The 10,802-nt window shown below is 34.2% G+C and overlaps 2 protein-coding genes across 2 annotated transcripts in view; one reads left to right on the top strand and one right to left on the bottom strand.

Moving 5' to 3' along the window:
• The first annotated feature begins 219 nt into the window (after positions 1 to 219).
• LOC115240562 lies at positions 220 to 5,837 on the top strand. The gene is made up of 3 exons (XM_029815789.1): positions 220 to 280; positions 432 to 475; positions 4,892 to 5,837. The coding sequence occupies exons 1-3, from the start codon at positions 220 to 222 to the stop codon at positions 5,804 to 5,806; spliced, it is 1,020 nt and encodes a 339-aa protein (XP_029671649.1). The 3' UTR covers positions 5,807 to 5,837.
• A 2,068-nt stretch (positions 5,838 to 7,905) lies between these two features.
• The window catches only part of LOC115240574 (glutamine amidotransferase-like class 1 domain-containing protein 3A, mitochondrial), a 48,890-nt gene continuing 45,993 nt past the window's right edge, over positions 7,906 to 10,802 (bottom strand). The window contains exons 2-4 of the mRNA XM_029815803.1: positions 8,551 to 8,840; positions 8,204 to 8,367; positions 7,906 to 8,134 (exon numbers count right to left, since the gene is read on the bottom strand). Of these exons, the coding sequence (XP_029671663.1) occupies positions 7,920 to 8,134; positions 8,204 to 8,367; positions 8,551 to 8,840 (669 nt within the window). The 3' untranslated portion in view covers positions 7,906 to 7,919. The remainder of the gene's footprint in view (positions 8,135 to 8,203; positions 8,368 to 8,550; positions 8,841 to 10,802) is intronic.

Raw genomic sequence — 10,802 nt, forward strand, 5'->3', positions numbered from 1 at the left:
TTACAACTCGTTTGTAACATGTTTTGCGGCAGATATATATATATATATATATATATATATATATATATATATATGTAATCTATGTAGCGTCTTCAAGGTATTCCACAAAGCTCCTTGAAAATCGCGATGCAATACACAGCGAACAACTGTTATAGTGATGCGACGACCGGTTCAATGATCCGCGCGCGCAATCGAGGGTAATCATTAACGGACTGCAGCATGTTTTGTCAAGTTTCGATATCGACCATCGAAGTCGTTCCACCGCGATTCGCGGATGCATGTTTGTCTCAAAGGTGTTTCGCTCTTTGCCTACGGTGTATAACTGGGTCGTAAATATCAGTACCCTCAATTTAACCGTGTTGTGCGCGTGTCGCATACACATCTACCAGTAGAATGCAACCTTTCTCACAAAGATTTGTTCTTTGTTTCAGATGGAGCGCCGGTTCCCGAGGACGAACACGCTGTCGAACACGAGGTAAGAAAAATTTTTTAAGAATAATAAAAAGAAAGAGACTGCATATATAGTATTGCCACGCTGTGCTGCAATTCGAATGTTTAAAGCCTGATAAAGCCTGATTTAAATCGGAAATCGCGACATATATGTAAAGCGAAAGGACTGCCTCAGTAGTCGCCTACATATTTTACACGGATTATCATCAGATTCATGCAGATATCATCTCGTTTTCAACAAAAGATCTCGTGTTCTCCTTTCGCGTATTATATTAAATTAGTTTATATGAAGATAGTTATCCGCACGATTATTAACGCCAACCATTGTACGATCTATACTTGAGCGAAGATAAGATCTTCTGATCAATTTGATATATTACGAAATGTCTTCGTAACTTATAGCGTAGTCAGAAATATATTAATTTCATAGTTGCAAAGATATTATGTTATTAACATATAAAATAAATTATCACAATTTAATTTATCTTATCTTATCTTTCATTTATATACGCAAACGTGAATATGTATATATGTATGCTTTTCTTTATATTTATATTTTACATTTCTTTCTTTTCTTATATCAATATAACTAAATATAAAAAATATAGGTATACATGAAAAATGCAAATACAATATATCTGCATTTGTTTTGATTATGTCCTGCTCTTGACCGTCACACTTATAATTCTAACCATCGCTAAAGTATAATTGCATTTGTCGCAATAAATGCAAGTAGTATATTCCTGTTTCCATATCCATAACGTAACGCTGTCTGAGCGCTCATGGATGACGAGTAATAAATCAGATGTGCGATTATTTCGCCCAGAGATTGTATTGACAGCATGCTGTAAATTACATTTATGACGACGCAAACGAGCAATCATTGACAATGAAATATAATATTATAACAATATGCTAATCGACGATTATACGTCAAAAAGTACACAGGAAAACAATTTTATATAGCTTGCGCATAAATATGCTCTATATAATATTTTTTATGTTTGAATAAATTCAACGAGAATTTTTTTGTTAGATGATAATAATCATTTTTTTATGTCGCCGCAATATATTATTTTTGTAACAGCTCTATTTTAAAGTAAAAAGAAAAGAAAAAAATATTAATTTTTTTACATCTGAAAATAATTTTCTCTTTACGTCATTATTTATTCATACATCGTAAATTTTTTTTAAATCAATAAAACAAAACAAGATATAAAATAATTAATGATGACAATTATAATGCTTTAATCAATGAATTTCTCTAATATATGGATTTTTTGCGCGCAACTGATTTTATTTAAGCTCTTTTAACTTTATGAAAAAAGGCATTATAAAAGTACAAGCTTGTATTTCACGATCGATCAGCCGAGCAACTTATGTCGATTTCGCTCCAGGATACCTGCCGCACTTTCGCGTGTCACAACACATGCGCTTCGCTAATGTAGCTTATAAGTTTCCTCGTGCTAAGACGATTCGCGTTGCTCTAAGAACCGCGGATCATCCATCGTATTGCCCGCGGCTGCTCGTGCTGTGTGATTGCCCCTAATTCACATATAATTCATACCAACCGACGGGGATAGACGCGCTATAGTTAACTGGATAGCGCACATGCACACATCGAGATAATATAATAATCTTCAGATGCACATCGTATATTTTACCTGGTAAAAAAATACATTGCAAGACTAATTTGCGTCTTGTAATCATGTAATAATAGCGTGTTCTTCTTTTCCTCTCAGCTTTCTTCTCTTTGTCAATCTTCGTCAGTTTCGATCGTTACAAAGACTATTAAGTCTTTCATACTAGTTTAGATCCTGTTTGAATATTACATGTAAAAAAGTCGGGAGATAAGTGGCGAAGGAGATAATACGTTTGTGTGTGAGATCAGACAAGCTGCCATAAGAACTTTCTGTTTAAACGCTTGCTATTTTGTCAGTTATACTGTAATTCTTAAATTAATAAGTACTTAGTGTATTTATCAAGTGCAAATCGCGAAACTAATTGCGTTCTGTAATTATGCATAACAATTATCATACGTCTTTTTGTATTTTTTTACTTTCTTATTATCGCTGATCAAGTATGTTTCTGTTACATTAATATATTTGTTCCGAGTTTGAGACTTATATATCTTTTCTTTTAACAATATTATTTAATAACGTACATGATATAATTACTATTAATATACATTTTTATCAATTTTATTGAAATGTAGTAACGCTCATATTTGTGTGTTCTTTTGTCAGAATAATAGTTGTATATTTCAGAGAATTCTTTAATAAATATCTACGCACACATACGATGAAATATTAAGATCTACATTGGATGGAAATACTAGTATTTTTATTATAGCATTTATCTTGCAACTCTTTTGGACATATGAACTGATTAAATCATGCCTTGTAATCACATAATTATAACCTGTCTCTTCCTCTTTTTTTATACTCAACTCTTCTAATTATATGGCATAATATTAATTTCACTGTTCCCTGTCTCTATTATTTTCAATGAGCTTTCTCTACAGATCACCTATTTCGTATCTGTGTGTGCAACACAATTCTGAAAGATTTATACTATTATCATATACTATACACACATCGCAATAAATTATAATACACGGTAGCGAATAATTTATTTTCTAATTAAAACTAATGTTTGCATGATTATTGCCATTATAGCTAATATCATGGATATTTAATTATTACGTGTCAATCGAGATGAACAAACATTCAAATTCAAATTTTTCTGTATAATATGATGTCGCAAAGGTAGTGTTTCAATTTGTCTCACCTGTAAGCTTTGTAGTGCCGTCTAATTACATTAGTCGAAGCAGGCGAATAATTACACTGAAGTGATTAACTGCGACACATTATTTTCTTTCTGATACGATCAAAACTCCGTGCATAGAATCTTGCTCGTAAAGTCTATCATTCATTTCACATTATGGGCTGCAAAGACGCATCCATCAAGCTCATTCGCCGGTGCGTGTAGAATTTATTGTCTACACGCCCGTATAACATTCGGAACGGCTACCACGATCCTTCTTCATCAAAGCCATTCTTTTTCGTATTGATTTATAATCGCTTTGTTACAAAATCTTTCATAATAATTGTCTCTGTTTGAATAGTATTATGAGATCAACTTCATTTTTTATAAATTTTTTTAAATTTTACTATCAAAGCATATAATTAGCGCTTTAATACTAAAATTTAGAAATCTACAAAAAGTAGAGTTAATCAATATATCTTCTGGGAGAGAGAGAGGTGCATATCTCTAATGTACACATTGCATTATGAATTGACATGTATAATAAATGTGTTGTAGTTGACGATAAAACTAGATTCATGTACGAGCTTAATGTCGCATTTGTAGGAACAACTTTGATACGGGAGCAAGGTATTATATTAACTTCGAGAAGGCAGATACAGCTATATCAGACGAGTGTTGACCTGACATATTCGTAACAATGCTAGGCGTGTCTCGTTGATGTGTTGCAACCAATTTCAACGACCATCTACGCCCTTCGTACGCATTACCACGACGCACGTGGTCGGTATACAATCGTACCGCGCTCTTATACAATGCGATATTATGGTATGCGTGGATGGTACACCGTACAATGTATGGGTTACGTATGACCTATGGTGACTAGTCTTGAGCACAAACAGTCTCGCACGAAGATGTCTTAAATGTCAAGGCGAGGACACGGTGGGCTTGAACGCGCAGACCGTCCCTCTTCGGTCGATGCACTCCGGGAAAGAAGCTGTTGCACTTATTGAAATATTTCCTGTCATGCTTGAACGATCTTTAATCGCTGCAGCTGTCACATTGTGGATACAGAAAAATAATTCTGAGAAGAACGGTATAGAAAGTGTAATGTTCCGGTAGTGACTATCTATATTTTTCTTGTTAATTTCTTGAATAGGGAAACAGACTAGAACAAGGAAACCACGATGAAAAAATGAAGAATTATAAGAAATAACCATGCTGAGTTTCTAGAATTTTTATTTAAGTTCCGCTAACGCGTAATCCACAATTATCATGTAACATTGAATTAGTGTTAAATAAAAGTATCATTCACTTTTTTGAAATAATATCAAACCGCAGAAAATTACGTAACAGAAAACTTAGTATTCTTTTATCAAGTTATTATATTATAATCGGTTAGCATAATGATAATTTCGACAGTTTACAATCAATTCTTTAATATTAAAGCCCACACCAATCGTTACGCTTGTTACACAAATCATCGGTGCGCATATAGAAGTGCAAAGAAAGTTTGCGCGTTACAAGATTATTGAATTTAAAACAGCACGTTTCCATAACGTGGCTCGTAAAACATTTCTTTGCTTGTACCGGTAAGCTTTCTCCCGCTCGCATTCCGCATTTATTGTTCGAAAGATGACGTCACAATTCATAATATTTTTTTCCTCTGTTGCAGGATTCCATGGCATCAGCGTCAGAGGTAGGCGAAGAATACGACGATTCCGACATGTATATGGAGCCGGATGAAGCCGGAACTTTGCAATCTGATCGCGTCGAAAATAGCACGCGAAATAATAGCCAGGATAAAGCATCCAATGATACTACCGATAAGAGCGAGAAGAGATCATTCGAAGCTGAAAAAATCGACGCTTCCAAGGATCAAGAGGCGAAAAACACACGACATATCGCCGTCGAACAATTTACCGATGTGGGAGATAGAAGCTTGGAGACGCAGAGTCAAAATTTCTTCCCGTCTTTCGCAGAACTCTTCACGAACCACCGACTTCCGTTGACGGAGCAGCAGCAACGATATCGTCCTAACAGATTTTTGGGCTACTTCCAACGCGAACGTAATTATCCAGCCGCTACGAGCAAAGATCAGCATTCCCTACTAGGTTCGGGTAACTTTGGCGTGATTCGCGGTGGTACATATTATCCGGAGGATAAGGAGAACGACGAGTACTCAGTAGACGAAAGCCTCTATAATCCGTACTATCATAATCGTGGTCGCGCGCAGTATTACAGGAATCCTAAACCCCAGCCAATCCGTGGCGGAGACTTCTTCGCAAATTTCCGCGATTTCGCCGATATTACGGCGCCGCCAAAATCCAGTTTTTCACACCTTTCCGTAGTGTACGCCAACAAGAATGGCACCTCCACTGGACGTATCACGGAACCCAGAAACATCATCGAGACTCTGAGAATGTTGGAGGAAGAAGAGCAATCTGATACAGAGGAAATGACCACCACGGAAACACCGATAAAGAAACAGAGTAAAGGCAAGTGGAAGCTTATGAAAATCAAACAATACGAAGAGGACAAGGCTAGGAGATCCCGCATGTCCGTCGAGCCACTACTTGCTCTTAGCTGAGAGATCACGAACATCGCTAAAGTGTACGTTAACGCGGACGCTAACTTCGGGATTTCTTCCAAACGCGGAATCTGGCCTCGAGATCAGAACCAAAGTATCTCTGAAAAGAGTCGTCTCTTTATCATTGGAGAAGAATGTTTTGAAAACGTGCGTCAGAGACAGAGAAGACTCGCATCTTTACGTACGATACTGTGTGCGCGTACCGAACTTTTTCAATCAATTCGGAAAGCTGGCGACTTAAAAATCGTATTTTGAAATTAACGTCGCTGGGTTTAGAAGGTATTTAATTCCTAACGTTGGAACTCCGACGGTGGTTTGTAAGTATAAATGAAATGAGCGTCGAAAACATCATTTCGTAGTCTTTAATGTACCACTGTACAAACTTTCTATAACATTTCCTAAACGATTCGAGAATTCGAGATAATTAATTAGATTTTAAGATATTATAGGATAAAAATGCATTTATGATGCGCGAAGATATTGCGTTAGAAATATAAAATACTGCCGTTTCTGTTTATTAGCCAATCATCGTCAGATTCGAAACTGACTTTAATGAGTAAACTATTCTCTACATTAGGTGATAATCGCGTAAGTTTGAGAGATTCTAATTATAAGATTTTTCGAGTCTACAGTGCATCGATTAAGAAATTCCATGTGACATTATAAATTATGCCAACCATGTAGACACTTTCTGAAGAACTGTTCCCGTTTTGGCGAAACGCTTGCAAAGCTAACTATTATGCACGGAGACCTTTTACGTCATTTACGTTGATTGAATTCATCGCTTGTACGTAAACGTTACGCTCGAGTAAGCTTCAATTCTGGAATCGGTAACCAACGACACTTGTGTTCGAGCTAAACCTGAATTCCACGAGATTCGTGCGGCCTCGTTATCCTGTCATTATGCGAAACACACAACATACGTAGAATATATTATACTTCAAAATATACATAAAATCTGGTTATTTTAGTTACAGCTTCGCTTTCGTTTTTATTATTTTTTTTTTTTTCAAAACGAACGTGACTTAGTTTCATATTAGGTGCTAAAAGTGCAAAAATGTATACAAAAAGAAAAATCTATGAAAACATTCAGACAAAAATTCCTGGTCAAATTGACTTGCAAAAATTGCTTGCAAAAAATTAATATCGTAATTATATTATATCGATGTGATGTTTACGTTTCTAATATTTTAATAGCTAAAGCGAAAACAGGATGACAATATTACGTTTATTCAAATAATATTAAACACACGGGATTTATAGCTGCGTGCATCAACGCACAAAATTAATTTTAATTGGATATATATTTTAAGTGAGGATCCGCATACATTTATTAAATTAATAAAGACTGTCTATTTTGTATTTGTAATTAATTATAAAAATATGTTAATTATTTCTCTCAGTGTTTGCAGGTTTAACGAGATTGCCAGTCGACCTCGAAATTTATAAGGAAAACGTTACATATAATTAATAAGAAAATTTCTAAGCATTTCTTACCATTCGTAATCATTATGAAATAAAGAATACTTGAGTATTCGCGCTGGAATTTTTGTAGAATTCCAAGATGATTTTTACTTCGGACGAAATTTGCGGCCAAGATTGGCGCATTATTTAGCGAACAAAAATGCGATTTTAAATCAATGGAGATTCGTTACCGCAGATCTTGACTCATTGTTGTTTTACTTGTTGTTGATTATTTTAACTATATTTTTAGGCTTACTGACCTGCGCTAACAATATATCCAAAACGTGTGCCTCGTTCATCTCATTTCATTCCGAAGAGGCATAGTAAAAAAATTGAATAAAGTATATTTTTTGAAAATAAGATTCCTTACCCATAGAATCCTATCCTACTTTAGAAAAATGCGCATTCTCGCACACAAGACTTCGTTAACGTTAATTTTAATATTTTTAAAAATAAGATTTGCAATTTACAATTTCAATTACAAAAGTATTAATGCATACTATTAGATATAATCCAAATATTTACCTATCAAAAATACAAAGGCGTATAAAAATGGTAGATATAATAAATATTGTAGTATAGCAAAAAATATCATTAAAATATGAAAATGTTATAAGATATGATTTTTAGACATATTCACAAATATATATTACTTATTTATGCATTTCTTTAGCATCGTGACGAGTTTACCGATACCTTCGTGAATATCTGCATAGGTTGCAGGTTCATACAACCAGGCTGGTGTACTGACAACGTTGTACTTCTTGCATCGTGTTACTCCTTTGACATCTTTCATTTCTACTTTAGCGCCCATCTCTTTGACCTTCTTGATAGCATCAGCGTATGGCCAGCATTCTTTAGGTGCTGTAAAATGATCAACAGATATTAAGAAGAGAAGAATACCAACAAGAGAGGATGATCAATTATTCTCACATTCTTTGCCAAGTGTAACTTTCACGCCTTTCAACACTTTAGCGATAAGCACACTAGCTATGCACATAGATCCGATCGGTTTTTTCTCGCAGTAAAAATCTTCGATAAGTTTCTCTAAGTCGGGCAAGACGGTGCAATTTGCTCCTTTTTCGACAAAATTACTCCTTTATAAATATAAAATGATTGTTGAATATTTGTGAAAATTATTATTACATGCTTTAACATCAAATACATCCACGACTTTTATATTATACTATTATAATATTGTTTTGATATACGGTTTATTTTGTCTTGTATTTTATTATTTTTCTACGCTATTTTATTATCAAATTATTATATATATGTACAAAGTACGTGCGGCGCCAAACCCTCCGGGTATAATAAGAGCATCATGTGTACAAGCTTCGCACTCGGTCAGAGGTTTTATACATGCTCTTGCTAATCTGGCAGCTTCCACGAGAGCATTTCTAGAAGGACAGGTAGTATCAATCTCCCTGGTAAAATGATCGACTATACCACAAATCTCAATATCCGGAGCATAAAATAGCGGCTTCATATCTTTCTGCCGTAGGTGTATGGCCGTCGAAATAGCTTCTGAAATTTCGGTACCATCTAATCGACCGCATCCGCATAGAATCTATAGCAAAATATTGCATAGCTATTGTATAAAAACTTTTTATATATTAAAAGTATGGTAATCGCGTTTGTCGTGTTAAAAATTCTGGATAATTCAAATAACTATGTAATAAATTATTAATCATTATTTGAAATCTTTTAGAAGGCTCATACATGACATATTTTATATTTATTTAGCATTTAAACATTTATATGAGAAATAATATATTTAAATTAATAATATTCTATAAGATGCCGTATTCGAAAATCGATACAGTAAGTATTGAAATACATTTTATTTGATGAGATAACTTAAATAAAATAAACGTATATAATATGTAATAGTTTAGCGGATATTTGCGCATAAATTCCTTCCATAAGTTTTGAGCAAATATTTTGTCTACTATGTAAAGAATTTTTTATGCTATGGAAAGTGTATATCGCCATATAATACTTACCACGGCTACAGGTATAGCATCACATTTTTTATTTTTTTTTGCTTTGTTTAATCCAGCCGAAATTTGCGACGTGTGAAGGTTATTAAAAAACATAGATATAAAAATGGAAGAGTCATGTCGCAAGATAGACACAATTTGCGTTCGTAACATTTTCTTCGTGTAAAAAAAGAATGGGAAAAGATTTTAAATTTATTAATTAAACATTAACATGCACCTTATATCGATCAATAATTCTTGCAGGAATGTTTTCCACGATTTCTTAATTTGCAAGACTGCGATTTTAATTTGTTCCTATCATACTTCATAGGAAAGATGCAACCTTCCTTGTTAATCGTACTTCAGGACGAATGTTCGCGTAGTTCCAGACATTTTCGTAAGAGTGCAGATTCATTCAGAATTCCAGTCAGTACTGTCGATGTCCAACGGAGAAAATCTCTCACTCTGTCGATATACACACCGACGATGGTTTCGCAGTAACCACGGTCGGTTTGGCTCAACTGAGTTTCACGAGAGCCGCAAGAGAAAAGGATTAATATGAAAAGAAAATGTAAGGATATAAGGGATGAGCACACGGAGATAAAATTAAAGAAAAGTTTCTCGTAATATATCTCACACGCTTAAATAAACATCGGCAAGTTAAGCTGAACTTACTTTATGGTTCGTATAATCTTTATTGTGCTCTAGGAGCAATTTTCGCTCAGACTATGAATACAAAATATACCATGGGATGGGAGGTAAGATTTAACAACGCCACAAGGCAAAGAACAGCTATGCGCGTGATAATAAATCCTGTTGGCTTATTGAAATATAAAGTAGTTCGCAGATCAAGTAAAAATTGATTTTTGTACCGGTATATAAAAAAATCGATTTTATCATTTTTTATATACCGGAGCGCATAGGAAAAAAACGTTTATAATTTATATACTTACTTACATGAATCAATCACATGTGATGTGTGTATAACACATAATTTATTAATTCAATTTTAAAGATACTTGTATTGTAATATTACATTATTTTTGCGTCATTTTATTTATTAAGAACATTTCTTATTTTATACATTACAATTTCATCTATACAAATATTTAGTAAAAATTAGACTATATATTATATGCAAGTAAAAAAATATATATATAAAATATGTATATTATAATAAAATAATAAAATTGCGAACACACAAGAACAATTAATCAATAAAGTTTCTTTTCTTATACATATTCGGGATAATATCGCTACATAACTTTTTATAAAATTTAAAGTCAGATCATATTACAAAACTGATAAAAAAAATTTTAAATCGCATCTGATCGCTTGTACTTTACTAGAATCGACAATGACGCTTATCGCGTCGCTCGTACGTCATATAATGCCGCTTTATTATAATTATCAGTGCGAGATGAGCGCACCCCGGAGCGTTGTTTCGCCGCGACATCATTTCGTCGACCCCCTTTCCGCGAGGCATACGAAGGTTTACGCATAATCTTATGTAAATCCCAAGCCGCCCTTATGCTTGCACGTCCTTACAC

Source organism: Formica exsecta, unplaced genomic scaffold, assembly GCF_003651465.1.
Source record: "Formica exsecta isolate Colony F162 unplaced genomic scaffold, ASM365146v1 scaffold442, whole genome shotgun sequence".
NCBI classification, from domain to species: Eukaryota; Metazoa; Arthropoda; class Insecta; order Hymenoptera; family Formicidae; genus Formica; species Formica exsecta.

Excerpts from the sequence above, each read along its gene's own strand:
- LOC115240562 (XM_029815789.1), top strand. The coding sequence starts at position 220 with ATGTTTTGTCAAGTTTCGATATCGACCATCGAAGTCGTTCCACCGCGA. Across the intron at positions 281-431 it reads ACCGCGATTCGCGGATGCAT|ATGGAGCGCCGGTTCCCGAG; the intron begins GTTTGTCTCAAA and ends TCTTTGTTTCAG. Across the intron at positions 476-4,891 it reads AACACGCTGTCGAACACGAG|GATTCCATGGCATCAGCGTC; the intron begins GTAAGAAAAATT and ends CCTCTGTTGCAG.